The 22,142-nt window shown below is 47.9% G+C and overlaps 1 protein-coding gene across 3 annotated transcripts in view; it reads left to right on the plus strand.

Moving 5' to 3' along the window:
- Nucleotides 1–22,142, plus strand: part of MRPL1 (mitochondrial ribosomal protein L1) — a 549,098-nt gene that overhangs the window by 128,080 nt on the left and 398,876 nt on the right. Inside the window, exon 1 of one of the 3 annotated variants that reach the window (XM_078676361.1) lies at nucleotides 1,971–2,007. The exons of the other annotated variants lie outside the window; for them this stretch is intronic. Coding sequence (XP_078532487.1) covers nucleotides 1,980–2,007 — 28 coding nt within the window. The 5' untranslated portion in view covers nucleotides 1,971–1,979. Of the gene's footprint in view, nucleotides 1–1,970; nucleotides 2,008–22,142 lie in introns of those variants that run through there. 3 annotated transcript variants of the gene reach the window in all.

The raw sequence follows: 22,142 nt of genomic DNA on the forward strand, positions 1-22,142 counted from the left end.
GGAAGAAAGGGCAGTATAAAATCCTGTGTTTAACACATAAAAGCTTCTATGGCACTGGCCCTGGTTATCTTGAAAAAAACTGAAAAAATACCAGCCCGCCAGAACCCTGAGGTCCAGCTCCAAACCTCTCTTAATTCCTCTGCGGTTTCGCACTGTGCCCCCCACCTCTGGAATCCGCTCCCGCCCTACCTCACGTCCACCCCAGACAACCGATGTTTCCGTAGAGAATTAAAAGCATGGCTGTTCTCGAATATGAAATGAGATAGAACCCAGGTAGTGGAATGGTCTGCAAGCACCTTGAGACCTAACGCTGATCTGTGCGCTATACAAGACTTTCTGACATTGTAAAGTGTACCCCGTTATCATTCCAAATACCTCTGGCCAATCCAAATCTCCGAAAAATATTCTTTCAACTGGGCTTTTGCAGTGCTGATGGCTGTATTATCCTTCAAAGGAAAAGTCTCCACCCAATTACTGAAACTGCATATCACTTCCAACACATATTGTTTTCTGCTGCAAGGGGGGAATTGGCTAAAATCCATCTGAAGCATACTCTGGCATTCGGACATTATCTTGCGATACTGATATGCCCTTCCCTACATTGTTTTGGGCACATGTCATACAATTTTTGCTACAGTTAACTGCTGTTTTTCTTAATTTTTCCGCCAATATTTTCTGATTGGTATTGATGATGTCATTTGCTCCCACGTGTGGGCCGTGCGCCGTTTGGACCATTGGTAGCACACAGCTATTTGGCAGTATCCACTCAGTTGTTGACTTTCTATCCACCCGTCCTCCTAAATGGTCACTGAAGACATAACCCACATCTTTCCATTCTTTCCACATTTGCTAACTCTTGTTTTTTTTTAATTACATCTGCATATGGATCATATTCCTTTCCCCCCATATCTGTTGTTTCCACTACATACATCAGTGTATTCTCGCCTAAGGCAGTACAACTTGCTGTTTCATCAGCAATGGCATTCCCCTGGCTCACTTCATCTGTTATCTTCCTATGGGCTGCACACTTCACATTAGACACTGTCCTTGGTAGCGTAATATCATTCAACCATCTGATAATTGAGTGAACATGTTTTTTTTTTTTTTGCGACACTTGATGTGATAAACCCTCTCTTTGCCTACAGTCTCCCTGAGTTGTGAGTAACTCCAAAAGCATATAGGCTGTCAGTTAAAATATTTACCGTCAACCTTCCAGATAATTAACAGGCACAAGTGAGTGCTATCAGTTTGGCAGCTTGTGCTGAGTTTTGTTCTATCTAACATGTTTCTACCACTGTTTTGTTCGTTGTGATCGGATATGCTGCTGAGGTAGTTCCATCCAGCTTCTTGAAACAAGAGCCATCCACAAAAAGGGTGCCATCTACAAGTAGCAGTGGTATGTCAACCAAATCCCCCGACCCTTGGTTTCAGTTTCATTGACAACCACACAATCGTACTGTCCTTCTTCCTGCTCCAATGGAAGAGGCCTCCGAGTGGCTGGGTTAATAGTATTACATTGTTCTAAAGTGACATTTGCTTCCATCAGCATCAATTCATAATGCGATAACCAGGCATTGCTCAAATGTTGCGTTTTTGTTTTATTCAATAAGATATCCACGGAAGGGGGTATGTAAACATTAACCTCATGATAATTGACCTGCCTGTGTAGGTTCAGGGCCTATTTTACTCTGGTTCTCTGCGTTAGTACAGCTAAAGCACAACTTCCTTTTTCATGCACAAATAAAGCAAAGTGGTGAGTATAATCTGGCGTACTCAAAACAAGTGGATTACATAGCACATTTTTCACTGTTAGGAAGCTTTCCCGATGTTCAGGATACAGTGGCACTGGATCCCTGATATCCTTGTGCGTTAAAGACACTAAAGGTTTCGCTATCAAGGAAAAGTTTGTTATTCATTGTTTGCAAAATTAAACCACACCTATAAATGCATGTACATCTTTTTGAAGGTTTGGTGGAGGCATGTTTTGGACAGCTTTAAATCTATCTGGTAAGGAAATCTCCTCCCTCTTTCGACAGGAAGTGACCTAAGTAGGTAAGCTCCTGTTGACAATATATCAATGTAGATAGCATTTTAGTAAAGCTTGGACTTTCTGTATACCCCTGGGGTGCCCTCCAAAATACATAACTTCCCTTGAAAACTAAAGCCAAAGAGATATTGACAATCATCATGAATTGGAATACCAAAGAATCATTTTTTGTAAATCAATCACTTTAAACCGTTTAACATTAGTGGGGATGGAAGGAAACATGGCCTTTATATCTGGGACAATAGGTTACTAACGCTCCGGTATTTTATTAACCGCTCTCAGATCAACCACCATTTGATATTTCACTTCTCCTCGGACTATCTCATACATTTCCAGGCACTCCATGTATTATTTTTTTTCTGCAGTAAATCCAATATGACCTCTTTAAAACCGTGCTCTCCTTCCCTAGATATTTTATATTTTAGTATTCTAGGCAGTATGGCGTTTTCTTTCACTTTTTTATACTCACCAGCTCCATTTGCATATCGTCAGTGTCATTTGGACCTCATGCCAATAAATTGGGATCCATATTTAATAATTCTGGTGGCAAATCTGGTTGCCCTTTAATCCTAAAGCTTTAGCTAAATGCATCCTTTTTGCATGTTAAACACCGTCTGGAGTGCCATATATTGTTGCATGCATCATTTTTAGGTCGAGGACTCCGTTGCACTGCTGTAAGCAGTGTGGGCGGGCCCGAAGATTTTATGTTTCTTAGAAAGGGCTTGGAACCAGCCCCTCTTCTGCATTGGCTGGCCTAGTAAATGCTGGCCAGCCATTGGAGGAGAGGGGCGTCACTCGGTCCAAGCCCCTGTCTTTTTCGGATTTGGGGGCGTGTTTTTTAACTTTCTTTCTATTTACTTTCTCTCCTCTTCCCATTGGCTGGAATTTTACATTCCAGCCAATGGGAAGAGGAGAGAACGAAAACACGCCCCCCCCAATCACGAAAATGGCGGTGGTTTCTCCGAGGCATTTCTGCTTTGCCTTTGGAGAAACGTGGTGGTGTGGAGCGCTCCTCGGGGAGACCGGCGTGCTGGACCCGCTTCTACAATGTGGGTGAGAGGCCCTTTTCTGCCCCCCTTCCCTCCTTGTGCTTGCTTTCTTGCCCCCTCATTGTGTGCCTGCTTTCCTGCCCCCTCGTTGTGATTTGTTTCCCGCCCCCCCTCATTGTGCTTTGTTTCCCGCCCGCCTGCTCCTCGTTGTGCTTTGTTTCCCGCCCGCCCGCTCCTCGTTGTGCTTCGTTGCCCGCCTGCTCCTCGCTGTGCTTGGTTGCTCGCCCGCTCCTCGTTGTGCTTTGTTTGCCGCCCGCCGCCCCTCGTTGTGCTTCGTTGCCCGCCCGCTCCTCGTTGTGCTTCGTTGCCCGCCCGCTCCTCGTTGTGCTTTGTTTGCCGCCCGCCGCCCCTCGTTGTGCTTTGTTTCCCGCCCGCCCCCCTCGTTGTGCTTGGTTGTCCGCCCGCTCCTCGTTGTGCTTGGTTGCCCGCCCGCTCCTCGTTGTGCTTGGTTGCCCGCCCGCTCCTCGTTGTGCTTGGTTTCCCGCCCGCCCCCCCTCGTTGTGCTTGGTTTCCCGCCCGCCCCCCCCTCGTTGTGCTTGGTTTCCCGCCCGACCCCCTCGTTGTGCTTTGTTTCCCGCCCGCTCCTCGTTGTGCTTTGTTTCCCGCCCACCCGCTCCTCGTTGTGCTTGGTTGCCCGCTCCTCGTTGTGCTTGGTGGCCCGCCCGCTCCTCGTTGTGCTTGGTTTCCTGCCCGCCCGCTCCTCGTTGTGCTTGGTTTCCCGCCCGCCCGCTCCTCGTTGTGCTTGGTTTCCCGCCCGCTCCTCGTTGTGCTTGGTTTCCCGCCCGCTCCTCGTTGTGCTTGGTTTCCCGCCCGCCCGCTCCTCGTTGTGCTTGGTTTCCCGCCCGCTCCTCGTTGTGCTTGGTTTCCCGCCCGCCCCCCCCTCGTTGTGCTTGGTTTCCCGCCCGACCCCCTCGTTGTGCTTTGTTTCCCGCCCGCTCCTCGTTGTGCTTTGTTTCCCCGCCCGCCCGCTCCTCGTTGTGCTTGGTTGCCCGCTCCTCGTTGTGCTTGGTGGCCCGCCCGCTCCTCGTTGTGCTTGGTTTCCTGCCCGCCCGCTCCTCGTTGTGCTTGGTTTCCCGCCCGCCCGCTCCTCGTTGTGCTTCGTTTCCCGCCCGCTCCTCGTTGTGCTTGGTTTCCCGCCCGCTCCTCGTTGTGCTTGGTTTCCCGCCCGCCCGCTCCTCGTTGTGCTTTGTTTCCCGCCCGCTCCTCGTTGTGCTTGGTTTCCCGCCCGCCCGCTCCTCGTTGTGCTTGGTTTCCCGCCCGCCCGCTCCTCGTTGTGCTTTGTTTCCCGCCAGCCCCCCCTCGTTGTGCTTTGTTTCCCGCCAGCCCCCCCCTCGTTGTGCTTTGTTTCCCGCCAGCCCCCCCCTTGTTGTGCTTTGTTTCCCGCCCGCCCCCCCCTCGTTGTGCTTGGTTGCCCGCCCGCTCCTCGTGGTGCTTGGTTGCCCGCCAGGTCACTTTCTCGGGTGGACCGGCACATCTCCTCTGCGCACCTTGAAGATTCAGCTGCGGGGGCTCCGACCTCCTGCAAATACACCACAAGAAACGCAGCACATGCAGAAAACACTGGCATACGACCGTCCCGGCCAGAAAAAAATCCAGCGATGGGCTTAAATCGGAAATATTCCAGCGCTTCCCTGCAGTGAAAGGGGTAACCCGACAGATATTACCTACAGGAGCCTCGGTGTCCACCTCCCAGCTGCTGGGTCAACAGGTCTAGGCGCTTAGGCACAGCTGCCCTTTAAACTGCAACCTGGTGTCATCCAGTTCAGACCCGTGCGCTGCAGCCGGGGCTTCTCCCGGGGAGGGAGGCTCGACCTTTCCTCCTTGAAGTCAGCTGAGCGAGCCTGCAGTGGTCCAGGGTCTGGAGCGCCCCCGCACGCCTCTGCAGTCCAAGGCACTGGCAGGGATTCGCCCCTCTCTCTGTCCCCTTCATGCAGGGATGCGCTCCGGGTGGTAATCCTGTTTGTGTTTGTGTGTGTTTGCCTGTTTGTTTGCTGCCGGGGTCTGAGCTGTGTGATCTGCTGCCCGTCCCTCCTCCTCCTCTTCAGATCTGGGTCCACCTGCATGAATGAAAACACTGCAGAGAAACACATTGCTGTGACCTGCTCTTACCGTACTCTCCCTACTCCAGGCCTCTCATTAAAACATAAGGCAAAGTAAGTAGTTATTAAGCAAGTATGTTGTTTTAATGGATGAAGAACGTGCTGGAAAAGTGCACCTCTCATTTGAGTGAGTCAGGGAGCAAAAGGTTGTTTTTGCCACTAAATCATTCGTTCTTGCTACAAATCTGTGTTTTACTCATCATTGATTTATTTTTGTCATGTCTTTATTGTTTATTACACATTATTTGGGCATTTTTCACAATTTGACTTTCATGGCAGTGTTTTATTTATTTATTTATTTATTTATTCAAAGTTTTATATAGCGCGAACAAGATCCTTACAGATATCCGAGCGCTTCACAGAGACAGGGGTAGGGGCAGCAGGAATGAACAGGGATAATGGGAGCAGTATAATAGTCACTAACATAGTAGGATAATAGTAACGTACAGAAAACATATCAATATACAATCAGGTAAACAAGTAATATAAGACGGCACAAGTCATCAATCCCACTACAGAAGTGTTCAGGTAGACCTTGGATGTGTGGATGGCTTATACCTATTTCTTAGGATAGAGAGAACACTGAGTGGGGGCATCGGGAGGGTGATACAGTGTACCAAAGTGTATCATATATTGGTCGGTAGTAAGAGAGTAGCGTAGTAGTGTCACCATCAAGTAGAAGTATAGTGCCAAAGGACAAGGTGAACAGTGATACAAAGCGATGCAGAGTCTCTGATCCAGTACCTATAAAGTTCAGGAGATCTTGGCCAGAAGGATGGTTTTCATCCCTTTCTTGAAGAGTGCAGTGGAGGAGATGAGCCTTGTTTCAGGAGGGAGCGCATTCCAGATCCTGGGTGCCATTCCTGAGAAGGAGCGCTTGTATGTTTTCTCTTTCCGGAATCTACGAGGTTTCAGGAGTAGATTTTTTGTACTTCTATTGGATCTCGAACCTCCTGATATAGACAACTTTTGAGCGAGGTAGTTGGGTGCATTGTGGTGCACGGCCGCGTGTGTCATAACGGCAATTTTTAGCTGTATTCTGGCTTCAAAAGGCAGCCATTTTAGAGACTTTAAGTCTGGGGATATATGTGAGTGTTTTCTTGAGCCAGTAATGAGTCTCGCGGCAGCGTTCAGGGAGGCTCTTAGGGGTGCTGTTGTGGATAGCGGGAGTCCGCTGAGGGCCACAATTCCGTAGTCTATTCGAGGATGACTAAAGCTTGTACAGCAGTTTGGAAGTCTTCGGCAGGGAGGAAGGGTTTAATTTTCCTCAGTGTGTTGATTTGGAAGTTAGCTCCTTTTGTGGCTTTGCTAACGTGCTGCTGCATGTTGAGCTTGGCATCGAGTGTGATGCCTAGGGATTTCGCCGAATCCACGATGGTAGGTTGGACATTGAGTGCTGTTAGGTTATTGAGCCAGGTTTGGGTGGTGGAAATTTTCGCCGGGGGTGAGATGAGTAGGAACTCAGTTTTCAGAGCATTTAGTTTGAGGTGATTATCGGCCAGCCAAGATTGAGTGTTAATAAGTGTGGAATTCAGATGTTTGATATCTTCCGGGGATTGTAGCTTTAGGTAAAGTTGTGTGTCGTCGGCGTACATATGGAATTGGACATTGGAAGCTTGGAGCAAAGTGGCGAGCGGTTCCATGACGAGGTTGAACAGTGTGAGGGAGAGGGAGGATCCTTGTGGAACACCTAGATCTGCAGGCACAGGTGTAGATAGCACATTGTCGATCTTGAACTTCTGAGACCGGTTATGAAGGAAGGACGAAAACCATTTGAGAACAGTTCCCGATAGGCCCATTCTAGTGCTTAGCAGCTCCAGCAAGTTCTCATGTTTGACCGTGTCAAATGCTGAAGAGAGGTCAAGAAGGATGAGGAGGCAAGACTCATTGCGATCAAGGATTTGGAGGGCGTCATCAATTATGTGTGTCATAGCTGTTTCCGTGCTATGTTTCGCTCGGAAGCCTGATTGATGAGGGTTGAGGAGGTCAAATTGGTCAATGTGTTTAGTTAGTTGGAGTTGGACACATTTCTCCAGCAGTTTGGCCAGGGTGGGGATATTGGTGATGGGACGGTAATTGTTTAGGTCAGACGGATCAGCTGTAGGTTTCTTGAGTATAGGCGTGACTTGCCCCACCTTGAGAGAGTCTGGAATGAGACCTTGTTGAAGGGAGCTGTTGATGATTTTGGTCCAGAGAGGGAGGAGCAAGGGGATGAAGTCTTTTACAGCATTAGCAGGTAGGGGGTCTGTGAGGTGATTAGAGGGCTTCAAGGTGCAGAGCAGTTTGTGTATTGCTTCTTCCGAGTAGGTATCGAAGTACAGCCAAGATGCCTTGTTTTTAGGTTGAGTGTTAGACATCCTGGTGTGGTTGGGGAATCGGCTTACATCCATGATGAGGTCATTTCTTATGTTGTCAGTCTTTAGCTTAAAGAAAGCAGAGAAGGCTTCACAGTGTGGGGTGTCGCTTGTTGTGCTGTTTGATTGTAAGGGTTGTGTCTTTGTTTGAGTCTTGATTAGTTCGAACAGCTTTCTTGGCCTGTTTTTTGCTTGGTCCAACTGGCGGCTAAAGAAGTCCGACTTTGTGCGCTTTATTTTCCTGAAGTAGGCATTTCTCTTGTTCTTAAGCCTTTTGAGATGCAGTGATGAGGAGTCAGATCTCCAGGTGCGCTCTGCCATTCGCATAGTACGCCTGTCGTCATTGAGTCTATCGTCATACCAGGGGTTAAAAATTTTGGTGGAGACTCTCTTCAGTTGCAATGGGGCGACTTCATTGACTATTGTATTCATAGAGACAAGGTAGTGGTCGGTCAGTGAATGAACATCCGAGGCACCTGAAGGGGGAAGGAGAAGATTGCCGATGTGGGGAGGCAGAGTAGAGGGGTTAAGATTCTTCATGTCCCTTTTCCAGGTTTTGGATTTGGTTGGTTGAGCCGGGTTAGGTTTAACTTTTTCGTTGATAAAGAAGGTGATAATGTGGTGATCTGACCAGTCACAGGGTTGGATCGCCTCCAATTGGATAGAGTTCTCTTTGGCGATGATGAGATCGAGTATCGAGCCTTTGTCGTGTGTTGGTCTATCGCATATTTGGGTGAGGTCAAGCGCATTAAGGAAAGTTTTGAGACTATTCACCACTGTGTCTTTCTGATCGTTCCAGTGGAGATTGAAGTCACCCAGGTAGACTTGGGTGGTCTGCCGACCGGCATTGGATGTGATCATGTCCATGAGTTGTTGGGTGAATATGAGGTTGTCACCAGGCGGGTGATAGATGAGATGTAAAGCACAAACTTGTTTGCCCTCGCTGGTGATGTCTAGGCAGAGGAGTTCACAGGAGGTAGGGGAGGGGGAGGTGACTTTAGTAACGGAGAGGTTGCTCCTAAAAATGCATGCAATTCCCCCGCCCGTCTTGCCCGGAGGCCTGTCCAGTCTAGTGATGTGATAATTGGGGGGGGACTAGTATGTCCATAATAGGGGTAGAGGGTTCAGTAAGCCACGTTTCAGTCAGAATGGCTAGGTCCAGATCCATTGCTGAGACAAGATCAGCGATGTCGGAGCAGTGTCTCTGGGCCGATCTGCAATTGAGTAGGATGCATTTGAGTTTGGGAGAGTGAAGGGTGGTCGAGCCTTCTAGTGTGAAGGGAACTTTTCTGAGGTTGTTAGGGACGGAACCTCTGTTGTTGAGTGTTGGGAGCCTCAGAGGATTTGTAAGAATTGTGGGTATGGGGATGTGTGTGTTGGATATGTGTTTTACCGGACCTGGGCCATAAGAGCGTAGGAGAGAGCATAGGTCGCGGTCCGACAGTGGGTTGAGGCCACGACGGGGGCGGTGGGAGTTATTGCGAACGGGGATAGTCGGCCAGCGCGGGTGTCGTTGGAGGCGAGGGTGTGTAGGGAGGGTGCGTCGTTTGTGGGGTAGTGGGATGGTGGGAGGTAGACTGGGCTGTGAGAAGAGAAGGTCTTTGATTGCATGGACATCTTTTTTGACTTGTAGAAGATCCTCTTTGACTTGTTGGAGGGTGGATAAAGTCATGTCAAGAGGTGGATTGGAGATGGGGTTGGTTTGAGTTTTCAAATCTTTATTTCGGCTTCACGCCATAAAAGAACAATATATACATTACAGTTCAATGAATAAAATAAACATTCAATTAATATATTAAACTCATTCTTTGAAACTGTGCAATTCATGTTGGAAGACAGTCGGAGCACGACAATAAAATCATAGAAGCACTGGATGGACACCGCAATACTTACAAGAAACATATTGAACACCGCAGTACTTTCAAGAAACAAATTCAAGCCCATAAATGAATAAAAACTCAATTACAGCTGATGCCCCATTTTTTTCCTCTTGTAGAAAATTGAAAGTAAAAATCTACTAACACTAAATGTTATCTGTTGCGATGTATTTGTAGTTAGGATTCTCAGAGCCTGTGAACAAAACCTCAAGCCTAACAATAGGCATATTGGTTTAATCCATCTCTTTCTAGCCTGACCATACAAGGGGCAGAAGAGGAGGATATGTTGCTCATTCTCTATCTGATTATTTTCGCACAATGAGCAAACTTCATCCAATACTAAGGAAGATGGATCACAGTTCCTAGCCCAACGAGCCAAAGTTGATTTGATTAAAAGATTACCATATCTAAATTTTAAAAATAATGTTTTGGCAAGTGGGGGCTCTATTTCATCCATGAAAATCTCATAGAGTGGTTCATCTTTAAAGTTTAAAAATTTTGAAACTAATGTCCCACTAGTTATGGTGCTTACAGTCATATTTGCTATGAAGGTCCAGAAGGCCCTTTTTAAAATTAGTTTGGAGTTAGGTGGTAACAGCTCGGGGTTCTCCCAGAATTGTTTCAGACCTATGTTACTGAACCAAGTCCTAGCATGCCTAAGCCATGGAATAGCTTTCTGGCTGTCCAGCGCCATGATCTCTTTCAGCCCATCTCTATAATCTTGAAGTTCAGGAACCTGCCATAATCTAACCCATAGCATTAACGGTCTGATGAGAACTTGATGATCAGTTCTTTTAAAGTTAAGGTCCAGTTGCAAGGGTACTAATGGGGTGCCTCTCGGGACCCTTACCAAACTTCGCATAAAGTTGTTATCTAAGACACTAAAGGTCTCCTTGGACCCAGGCCCCCATAATTCTGCACCATAAAGGACTGATGATTGAACTTTAAATTTGAATAGTTCCATCACTGGAGACACCGCTTTACTCGTGCTCAGACTTTGCTCCCTGAGTATTGGTTTAACATTCTGGGCAAATATCAATTTGCTTTTTTCCATTTGGGCTTTCCAGGTAAACTTGGAATCCAGTGTCACCCCTAGATACGAAAAGTGTGGCACTGATTCCAGCTTTATTCCTTTCAAAGTTAGGCAGCCCTTGTCTGGTTTGGTTGGATTTAGGGCCATGTATTTTGTTTTTTTCCCGTTTATCTCCAGCCCCTTTTGGCTGCAATAATCATTAAAAGTGTTCAATAATGTCTGGAGGCCATTTTTTGTTTGAGAAATCAAGATGGTATCGTCAGCAAATAATAGGGATGATACCCTTTCGCCGTTCAGTTTAGGAGAGTCATTCTTGCATCTCACTAAGTATGAAGGAATGTCATTCACGAAGATGGAAAAGAGCGTAGGGGCCAGGACGCATCCTTGGCGAACTCCACGTTCAATTGGAATTTTTTGTGTTAGTTCTCCATTTGGGCCCCATCTAATTCTCGCAAAATTCCCTTCATGTAATTCTTTAATCTGAACTACTAAATTATTTGGCATACCTGCTGCACTCAAGGTTTTCCACAGAAGATTACGTGGCACTAAATCAAATGCTGCCCTTAAATCAACAAAAGCAACATATAAATGGGCCTTTTTAATCTTTACGTACTTCCAGTAGAGGCAGCAGAATCTAAAAATCTGATCTATAGTGCTGACTTTTGATCTAAACCCAGCTTGAAATTTGGTTAATATTGTGTTTTCCTCCTACCAATCACTCACACGTAATAAAATATGACGTGAGTAGATTTTCTGGAGGATGTCCATTAAGCTAATTGGCCGATAGTTGCAGGGGTCCATCCTATCTCCTTTTTTGAATATTAAAACAATTTCGGCTCCCTTCCAACTTTCGGGGAATTCTAAAGTACAAGATAATTTGTTGCACAGATAATTGATATAAGGTGCCCATATTTTTAAATCATGCTTGTATAAGTCCCCAGGAATCTTATCCAGACCTGGGGCTTTCCCAGATTTTATTTGGCTTATTGCCAACTCTGTTTCCCCTAAACTAAAAACAAGAAAATCTGCTGGGATTTCGTAACTTACTGCATTCGATGCCATGAGGGAATCATCATATTTTTTGTATAAATTTGTGAAATGGGTTACCCAAGTTTGCTCATCCAAAAAAATATCCTTGACCACCCTACCTACATGGTTCCCATTTGCTACTAGCCTCCAAAAAGCTACATTGTCGCGTAATCTTGCGGCTAGCAGCAATTCGGCCCATTTTTCTTCCTCCCACGCTATTTTCGAGACCCTTTGAACGGACTTGTAATTATTCCTTGCTTTTTGTACATCCAATTGAGACTTGGACTTAATCGCAAATAATAGTTCCCTCTTTGACTCTCTACAGGATCTGTCATACCAGGGCTTGCTATGGGACAGATTCTGGGTCTTTTGCTGTTTTCTTTTGGGCATTTTGGTTACTAATAATTTTAGTTTAGAAAAAAACTCCTGATGTATTATCAAAAAGGAGGTTTTGGCTTCCTCCTCAGGCGTTAAACCTAAATAGGATACAAAAGTCCCAGCAAAGAGTGAGTAGATTTCACTAAGGATGTCACTGTGATCCAATATAAATGGCCATTTAAGCGATCTCCTATTATTACTAATATGGATCTCGATGTTGTCACCACCACCTTCCCCATGTGGTAGTGGTTTAGATAGATTATTAAACAGTGCAACATCTAAAGTTAATTTTAAGGGAAAATGGTCACTTTCAGCCCTCTCCATTATTTCAAGATCTACAAGATGCGACCAAAGGGGTATCGAAACGATCACAAAATCCAAATTACTTTTGTAAGTGTTCCTACTAAAGGTTGGTTTCTTTAGGGTATCGGAAGGTAACCGACCGTTGCAAGCCCTGAGGAAATGCTCCGTACATAATTTAATCAGCTGGAGAGCCAAAGTAGAACATTTAACCGATTTGATGTTCTCAAGGACAGGGATTTTATTCACCTGGTCTTCCTCCTCAAAAATTTCACTAAGACCCAAAACTGGCTCAAAATTACAATTTAAATCGCCAGCCAGAATAACAAAGTCCTCCCTGGGATCCAGCCCACTCAAAAAACAATCTAATTTAGAAAGGGTTGGTGATTCTTTTGAAAACGATGCTGGCCTATTGTAGATATTTATTAGGAATAGTTTATTCCCATTGCAAGTTGTAATTTTTAGTACTAAAATATCTACAGAATTTACATCTATCACCTCGATATTTACCCTTAGATTTATTTTTACCCAAATCAAAAGTCCCCCCGACGACCTTCCACTTCTAGAGGGGGTCGCCCCAATTCCATAAGTCTTGTACCCTACCCTGTGGGGCATATCAACTGCCCATGTTTCCTGTAGTAAACAGAAATCAAAGGATTCTATGAAATTAGCCCACTCTGGATCCCTCAGATTTTTTACGATTCCGGCTACATTCCAGCAAACCAATTTTACCGGCACCCCAAGTACAGATGACATATCAGTAATAACCCTTGGTGTCTCTTCACTAATGGTTGCCACCAATTGAGTTGCCACCGGTATTCCCTCAGTAGGCAATTGACTCGAAATGCCTATGGGTACTACCAATTCTTCAGGGGTATTTGTGTCATAAATTACAGTTTTGACCAAAGAAGGGGGCACAGGAGTCACCAATACACCAAGTCCATTGACAGCACCCTCCGACATATCAGTAATAACCCTTGGTGTCTCTTCACTAATGGTTGCCACCAATTGAGTTGCCATGGATGTTCCCTCAAAAGGCAATTGACTCAAGATACGTGTGGGTTCTACCAATTCTTCAGGGGTATTTGTGTCATGAATTACAGTTTTGACCAAAGAAGGGGGCACAGGAGTCACCAATACACCAAGTCCATTGACAGCACCCCCAACAACGGGACTCCTTGTATCTCTTCCCTCATCCCCCCAGTTCAAGAAACATCAATCACAATTATCTAGACCGCTAAAAATATCAAATCTATTTGACGTTTCGAGAGGTGTGAAGGGTTTTAGATGATCCATCCTTCTGTTCTGGAAATTTTGTGTTCTAGCTGGAACATAATTCCATCCCGTGGGATCTGGGGCTGCCACAGAGCAAGGAGCATGATACGAACTTCTTGTACCCTGTGAAATCGGAGTATACAGAGCGTATTGATTACTCCCAGCATACTGTGCAATAGGGTAATTGGGTGGCTGGGTTTGGGTTATATACTGTGGAGGGTGATGCTGAGGTGGAAACACCACTGACCTTGGGTAAAAATACGTTAAGGGTCTTGGAATTATGGTGTTATTGAAGCTGCCTGTCTGCCAGTTCAGTATGAATTGAACTGCATTGGGGTCCCTAAAATTCACCACCACCGCATCACCATCGATGTCTTTAGGTCTGCCCCCCAACCATTCAAGACGACGAACATGGACAATTTCCCCGTTGATATGATTTGCAATTGGCCTATAAGTTCTCAGCCAATGCGTTATCTTATTTTTTAATTGGGCGAAACCCTCCCTCTTGTTTTGTTCAAGTACAGGCACCCCTGTTAGGACTACCACATAAGGTACTGCCTCTGGTGGAAGTTCAGGCAAAGGAACCCTTCTGGGTTTGCCCCAGGTGTGTCTAGTTTCCCCCACCTCCCTTGTTGGTTTCCCCAAAGGTATATTAGATGTGTTACCAGTGTTTTTATTTGTAACATTAGCCAACAATTGATCAGAATTTTTTTGTTGGGGGGGCTTGGGGGGTGGGTGGTGATGGACAGTCGCTGCCACTGTGTTCCCCATTGGTTTGGAGGTGGATGCAGTTGAGGAAAGGATAGGAGGGATAAAGGTGGGAATGGTCGAAAGTGGTTGGACTGTAGTTGACATGATTTGTGGTGTATTGTTTGTTGCTAAACTAGTTACATTATTTGAACCAGTATTAATTACAACGTCCTTATTACCCAATGCATACTCAATTTTAGACAGTCTACACTCCACTTCCATCAACCTCTCCAAAATAGATGCAGAGTAAGATTTAATCAAACTCTCAATATCTAGTAATGACACAAGACCCTTATTCTCAGTTGGTAGATTAACAGCCACGCTAGTGTCCATACTGTCCTCCTTATCTATGGGTAAATTTGGCAAGGCTGAAGATGTAGATGAAGTATGAATCCCCTCTATATCTGATTGTAAAACACAGGGAATCTTGACAACATTGGCCGTCTTTTTGCCAAAATCAGAACAACTCAACTTGGGTTGTAGCGGATCCCATCTTTTCCGCCGTTTTTTAATCGGTGGCGGGCCATAGTTTTTTTTTGCGAGAGTGACAGTTTTTTTGCTCTATTACGGGCTATTTGCATTTGTGGCAAAGCATCTCCCTTCAATGTACTTGAACTACTTGCGTGTGATGTTGAGGGTAAACCAATCTTGTCCATCGTTGGTAAAGTATTTGGTGAGAGCACAACCACGTCCACTTCCAGGGGTTGGCTATCCGGTGTATTAACCGACTCATTAACTATTAAGCCAGTATCAGTGTCGATAAGACCAATAGCAGGAGTTAGTGGCAATGAAACAGACCCATTCTTTATGCTTTCCACGGCACGGCGTCGATCCGCCCGCCGCTCCGCCAAGACAATCTCCCTAGCAATATCAGGGGAAGATTTGGGAAAATAATTGTCCAAGGTACCATTTAGCAACAATCCCTGTTTATCATGCATAGGTTGCTCTGTATTTGTTAAAGACATCTATGAGCGCTAGACTAATAGAGCAAACAAATCAGAAGTGGGAAAGGGCAATAACAAACACAGTCAGTACCTGAAGGACAAAAGGATATGCCCAGTCCGGTCTCCTCGGTTCTCGGAGGGTCTCAGAGGGTCCGCCCTTAGTCCGGGCTTTGACCCGGGATAAGTCCCGCACACACGTACCGCTCACGCGTGGCGGTAACAGGTTATATATGTGGGCAATTGGCTGAAGGGGAGGGGTCATGGGAAGAGGCGGCAGGTGTGCCTGATGATCCTCGCACAGCCTGTTGGGCCTCGCAGTCCCGTCCTCAAGGAAATCCCCTGGCACAGCGTCTCCTCCGCAATGCGGCTTCCTATTTAGCAAGGTCCGTGGTCAGGATTCAATAAAACTAAAAGCGGCTTCCCAGCAGCAAGGTCCGTGTTTGCAAAACTCCTCGGCGAGCGGCTCCCGCGGAGCGGGGGCCGCGAGCAGTTTTGAAGGCGGTCACAGAGGGGAGGGGTCGCGGGAAGAGGCGGCAGGTGTGCCTGATGATCCTCGCACAGCCTGTTGGGCCTCGCAGTCCCGTCCTCAAGGAAATCCCCTGGCACAGCGTCTCCTCCGCAATGCGGCTTCCTATTTAGCAAGGTCCGTGGTCAGGATTCAATAAAACTAAAAGCGGCTTCCCTGCAGCAAGGTCCGTGTTTGCAAAACTCCTCGGCGAGCTTCTCCCGCGGAGCGGGGGCCGCGAGCAGTTTTGAAGGCGGTCACAGAGGGGAGGGGTCGCGGGAAGAGGCGGCAGGTGTGCCTGATGATCCTCGCACAGCCTGTTGGGCCTCGCAGTCCCGTCCTCAAGGAAATCCCCTGGCACAGCGTCTCCTCCGCAATGCGGCTTCCTATTTAGCAAGGTCCGTGGTCAGGATTCAATAAAACTAAAAGCGGCTTCCCAGCAGCAAGGTCCGTGTTTGCAAAACTCCTCGGCGAGCGGATGGGGTTGGTGGTGAGAGCCATTGGTGAATGGTTGAGTAGTGAGCTAGAAAGCGGGCAGGGTATCGAGGGGGGGGATATGCTAGCGTTGTTGGAAGGTTCTGCGGTGATAATGAGTGGGATGGCATTCAAAGTGTGGGCGGGTTTGTGGGCGAGGGGTGTGGGTGAAGTAGGCGGTGGGTGGGAGGCATAGGTAGTGACGTCAGTGGGAGACGGTGCAGGTGAGTTGAAGAGTGAGTGAAGGCTGAAGACAGTGGGGGAGACAGGAGGGTAGTGGGGGCTGAGAATAGGAGGGGGGAGAGAGGGGGATGCTAAGGTAGGGGAGGCGGTATGTTCTGTAGGATTGGTTGGGAGGGTGAGAGTGTCGTGGGTGAGAGTGGGGAGGGCGCTGGGGAGGGAGAGGGATCTGCCGTGGGGGGGATGGGAGGGGGGGTGGATAGACTCCGAGCGGTGGTGTGTTCAGATGGTGGCGTGTTGTGGGTGGGAGTTGTTATGTCAGGGGGGAGAGGGATGGGGGGGGTACGAGTGGAGGTCAAAGGGGTAGTGTTAGAGGGGCGGCTAGTATATGAGGTGGAGAGATTTGTGACTGCGCTTGGGGAGTGTGGGGCGTTAACAGCAGGTGGGCGATTGACTAGGGTGCTGGGGGTAGAGGTGAGGTGCGTGTGGATCCGACGCTGAGCTATGTTAGAAGTGTTGTGGGTGGGGGCTGCGACGTCAAGGGAGATAGTGCTGGTGGAGTTCTGGGTGGGGGTCCGCAGCTTGGAAAGGTGCTCTTTGAACTTGGGGAACAGGTTGTCTAGTAGTTCCAGGTTCTTGTCCGTGGATTGAATTAGGACAATCCCGTTATTGTAGATAGTAATGGTAGTCCTGCCAGGGAAGAGTTGGGAAGGTGTGATAGAGAGATTTAGGCCATGAGTTGTTTTCCTGGTGGTGGAGACGGTGAGTAGGGTTAGGAACGCTTTTCTCCATTGGGCTCTGCGTGAGGTGTGGAAGATGATATCAGTATTCAGGGCTCCATTGCCCGGTGAGAAGTAGGTGTCGGCAAAGGGTGTTTCAGGGTGCGACCTCAGGAAGTTATGTTTAAAACGTTTAGCGGCTTTTTTGGTGAGAGTGGAAGGGTAGTTGATTCTAAAAGTGTGCTTACCGATGAGCTCCATTTTAGAGTAGCTGTAGTGTTGGGTGTAGGAGATAGGACGACAATAAAAAACTGTCAGCCGTTAGTTACAGGGCAACGGAGTGACACTAGTGAGTGGCCAGAAGTAGACAAGAGTATAGGAGGTAGCAAATCGGTGCAATCCAGGAACAAACAGTGCGTAGGTGCAGCTTACATAATGTATACTATATGCGAGGTAGCAATCAACATACACCATGTACAAAATATGAGAGGTAGAACCGGTTAGGTGGGATCAAATTTACACAACAGAATGTAAGAGGTAGCAGCGGTGTAATCTAGGTGTAGAAAGTGGCTGGGTGCAGCTTACATGACTAAACAAAGTAAATGAGGTAGTAATAATAATCAGTGCAACATAGTGGTAGATTGAGAAGGAAGTAGCTTACATCAAAGAACCAAATAAATGAGGTAGCGAACAGTGAATGATAGAGATAAAAGTGAGATAGGCGCAGCTTACATCATATACAGTATACAAATAGGGCTAAACTACTAATGAATCCAATATATGTGCAAACAAATTACTGCAATAACAAGTATGACACCAGTGGGCAGCCGGTAGAAAATAAACACTGTCGGTGAGTAAAAGTGAAAATGGGTGTAGGTTACATAAGGTGTAGAATACCAATATTAATATAATACTGCAGTAAAAGGCAGACACTTAAGCACATCAAGAACACCAGGTTACATAAAGTGTAAAATACAATAGTAATAAAATACTGCAGTAAAAGGCAGACACTTAGGCACACAAAGATTTAAATTCAGAGCTATGTAGAGTCTGAGGTACCGATAGTAAATAATAGTCAGAAAGACTAGTCCATGATGGCCGCCAAAGAGAGCAAGAGTAGTTTAAAAATGGCCACCAAGTAGGGAGGATGGAGTCATTAGTCCTCTTTTAGTTTTTGCTGTTTTCATAGCAGGGCAGAGCAGTTTCAGATTCTATTCCGGCTGGCTCAGGGTCCTGCATACCATGGGGAGTCTTATCTCAGATTTGTTATCTAGAATGGAGCTGCTGTGGGGCCTCGTGTGTTCAGGCGGTACAGGCGGGGATTGAGTACTCAGTTTATGGCCCCGGCCATTTTGAACAAAAGAGGTTTTTACAAAATGAATCAGTAAGAGAAACGAGTGGGCAAAATAAGTAACTAATCCAGCAAAAAGGATTGGGGCACAGTAAATACCTTAATCAGCCTTCATTTTCGCATGCGATCTGCAAACCCAGTCTCAGGGGCAAATACGACCTTTTTTTGCCAGCGTTTGCATATCACGGTTGCAGTGGCGCCCAGAACGACAGGCTCACCTTCGAGCCGAGGGGGGCCGCCTCTGCTCCCGTGTATTACCTCTGTGCAGCACATCCCATAGAGAAAACGTGAGCGCGCGCAGGATCGTGGAGTTCAGGGCAAGCCATTCCCAGGGCAGATCATTCCTACTAGCCGGGCTCACCCCCAGAAGATGGATGTTTGGGGTGTGAAGAAGAGCCGTGTCAGACCCCTCAGTCCTCTCGCTCATAGAACGATGGCGGCTGCAGGCGGTGAACGAGCTGCCAGGCACGCGGCGCACCCGGCCGGGCTGGACTCGCCGATCCCAGCCCGCGGTGATCAACCAGGCGGGGGAGCCCAGGCTCGCCCGCGCTCCGCCAGTCCGCCCCGTCTCCCGCCTCCTCCGGCTCCACGATGTTTAGATGCTTTTCCACACGGATTTGTTTTCCCTCGCTGTGCTTGCTCCCCTGCCCCCTGGCTGTGCTTGCTCCCCTGCCCCCTGGCTGTGCTTGCTCCCCTGCCCCCTAATTCCCCTGCCCCCTGGCTGTGCTTGCTTCCCTGCCCCCTGGCTGTGCTTGCTTCCCTGCCCCCTGGCTGTGCTTGCTTCCCTGCCCCCTGGCTGTGCTTGCTCCCCTGCCCCCTGGCTGTGCTTGCTCCCCTGCCCCCTGGCTGTGCTTGCTCCCCTGCCCCCTGGCTGTGCTTGCTCCCCTGCCCCCTGGCTGTGCTTGCTTCCCTGCCCCCTGGCTGTGCTTGCTTCCCTGCCCCCTGGCTGTGCTTGCTTCCCTGCCCCCTGGCTGTGCTTGCTTCCCTGCCCCCTGGCTGTGCTTGCTTCCCTGCCCCCTGGCTGTGCTTGCTTCCCTGCCCCCTGGCTGTGCTTGCTTCCCTGCCCCCTGGCTGTGCTTGCTTCCCTGCCCCCTGGCTGTGCTTGCTTCCCTGCCCCCTGGCTGTGCTTGCTTCCCTGCCCCCTGGCTGTGCTTGCTTCCCTGCCCCCTGGCTGTGCTTTGCTTCCCTGCCCCCTGGCTGTGCTTTGCTTCCCAGCACCCTGGCTGTGCTTTGCTTCCCAGCACCCTGGCTGTGCTTTGCTTCCCAGCACCCTGGCTGTGCTTTGCTTCCCAGCACCCTGGCTGTGCTTTGCTTCCCAGCACCCTGGCTGTGCTTTGCTTCCCAGCACCCTGGCTGTGCTTTGCTTCCCAGCACCCTGGCTGTGCTTTGCTTCCCTGCCCCCTGGCTGTGCTTACTTCCCTGCCCCCTGGCTGTGCTTGCTCCCCTGGCTGTGCTTGCTTCCCTGCCCCCTCGCTGTGCTTGCTCTCCTGTGGTGTGTGTGGCTCTGGGTGTGTGCGTGTGGCTCTGGGTGTGTGTGTGTGTGGCTCTGGGTGTGTGTGTGTGTGGCTCTGGGTGTGTGTGTGTGTGTGTGTGTGTGTGTGTGGCTCTGGGTGTGTGTGTGTGTGGCTCTGGGTGTGTGTGTGTGTGGCTCTGGGTGTGTGTGGCTCTGGGTGTGTGTGTGGCTCTGGGTGTGTGTGTGGCTCTGGGTGTGTGTGTGGCTCTGGGTGTGTGTGTGGCTCTGGGTGTGTGTGTGGCTCTGTGTGTGTTTGTGGCTCTGGGTGTGTGTGTGTGTGGCTCTGGGTGTGTGTGTGTGGCTCTGGGTGTGTGTGTGTGGCTCTGGTGTGTGTGGCTCTGGGTGTGTGTGTGGCTCTGGGTGTGTGTGTGTGTGTGGCTCTGGGTGTGTGTGTGTGTGTGTGGCTCTGGGTGTGTGTTGGGCTCTGGGTGTGTGTTGGGCTCTGGGTGTGTGTTGGGCTCTGAGTGTGTGGAGGTCTGTGTGTGGGGGGGCTCTCTGTCTGCGTGTGGGGCTCTGTGTGTGTGGGTGGCTTTGTGTGTGTGGCTCTGTGTGGGTGTAAATGCAATAGGTCATGCATTTGCGAGCGATTAACCTATTGGCATTGTAAATGACAATGCCATTCATTTAACGATTAAGCTATTGGCAATTTAAATGACTGCCATTTATTTAAGATTTAAATTTTTTTTTTTTAATGTCGTGAGCAATGCCAATAGCTCTACCTTTAATAATGCCGAGACCATTGCATTGTAAATGCTTGTTAAAGCTTGTAAACCCAAAAAATGAAGAGAACATCTCTGTCATCACAAAAGGCATTTGTCCTGTAATAGGACCAATTGTGAAATTAGGAGTGTTAAATATGGGGCTACTAACAACAATATTGGAATATCCCACCAACTTGTCTATTTTTCCCGAGAGAGGAACATGGGGGAGCAGTCGGTGGGAGATAGAGGTGTTGGCGACACCAGTATCTAGCAAAAATGTTGTCTCCTTCCCTGCAACTGTCACTTTAACATACATTCCAGAAGAATCCACTGGTTTTGCAATTTACTCTCCTTCATGCATTCCACTCGTGGTATCCCCCCATCCTCCGAGAAGTTGTGTGTAATATGCATTAGCACTTCTGTGAAAATTGTTACTGTTCTGTGCCTGTCCTGCACCCTCATCATTAAATTGTCCTCTTCCTCTTGCCTTCTGTGTTCCGCTATTTTGTCATTGTAGAGACACACTCATTCTTCCAGTGGCCTTCCTGGAAACAATAGGCACATGTGTTGTAGCCTAATCCTGTTTTCTGTTGCGCCGGAGCTGAAGCAGCTCGACCAACCCCTCTTTCACGTCCTCGAACCCTCTGATAAATTCCTCGGTTTATTGGGCATGCCCTATCGAGGAACGCTTGCTGCATTAAGCCTTAGTCTTTAAGTCCTTCATTTTCTGGTCCTTCTTGCACGTCTCGGTGTTTCTTTTATTTTCATAATATTCTGCCATCATTCAGCCAGGCTTTTGGCTGTTTATTTACTTACGCCTGTATGGCATCCCTCAATTCAGGCTGCAAGTTGCCAACATAGTGGGGAGCAAAAAATGTGTCGTCCTGCCACAGTTATGTCCTGTCCAGTATGTGACTTAAACACCTCTTCTATCCCAGTGAAGAAATTGGTACCTTCTTGTCCGTCTTTTTGTTTACATGCTGTCACTTTGTCCCAATCTACCTTTTCCAGGGCAATATTTATTGTAATTTTTGTATCGGTCTTTGGGGTGGGGCAAGAATATCCTGATGAGGTAATGCTCCAACTGCTCTAGCAGGTTCATGCTGTTCTACGGCATTTCAATCTATCTGTAGAGCTGCGTCTTTAGCATTCTTCACCTGGTCCCAAATTTCTCTAGGTACTACGTAGCCAAATAGTGTTATAACGTCTTTAAGTGTCATGGGACCTACTTTTGTTGCTTGTTCCAATCCTTCATAGAGCTCTCGAGGATCCTTTCTAGGATCAGGTAAGTCTTTATCACTACAAAATCTGGCTTACTCCAGGGGCTGTGAACAAACTGAGGTACAACATTTGTGTTTGCTACCCCCACTGGTGGGTGAAAAGGATATATTTCCCTCATTGGCATAGCAGAAGAGGAGGGAAATTCCTCCTCTGCGTCAGTCTGTATTTGTCCTCTTATTTCTGTCTGCTGTAAGTAAAGTTGTTTGAGAGCATTCTTGCAATAGTCAAGGGACAGAGTGGATCTAAGACTATCTCAGCCTATGTGTCGCAACATATCGAGTGG

This window comes from Lissotriton helveticus, chromosome 2_1, assembly GCF_964261635.1.
Source record: "Lissotriton helveticus chromosome 2_1, aLisHel1.1, whole genome shotgun sequence".
Lineage (NCBI taxonomy): Eukaryota > Metazoa > Chordata > Amphibia > Caudata > Salamandridae > Lissotriton > Lissotriton helveticus.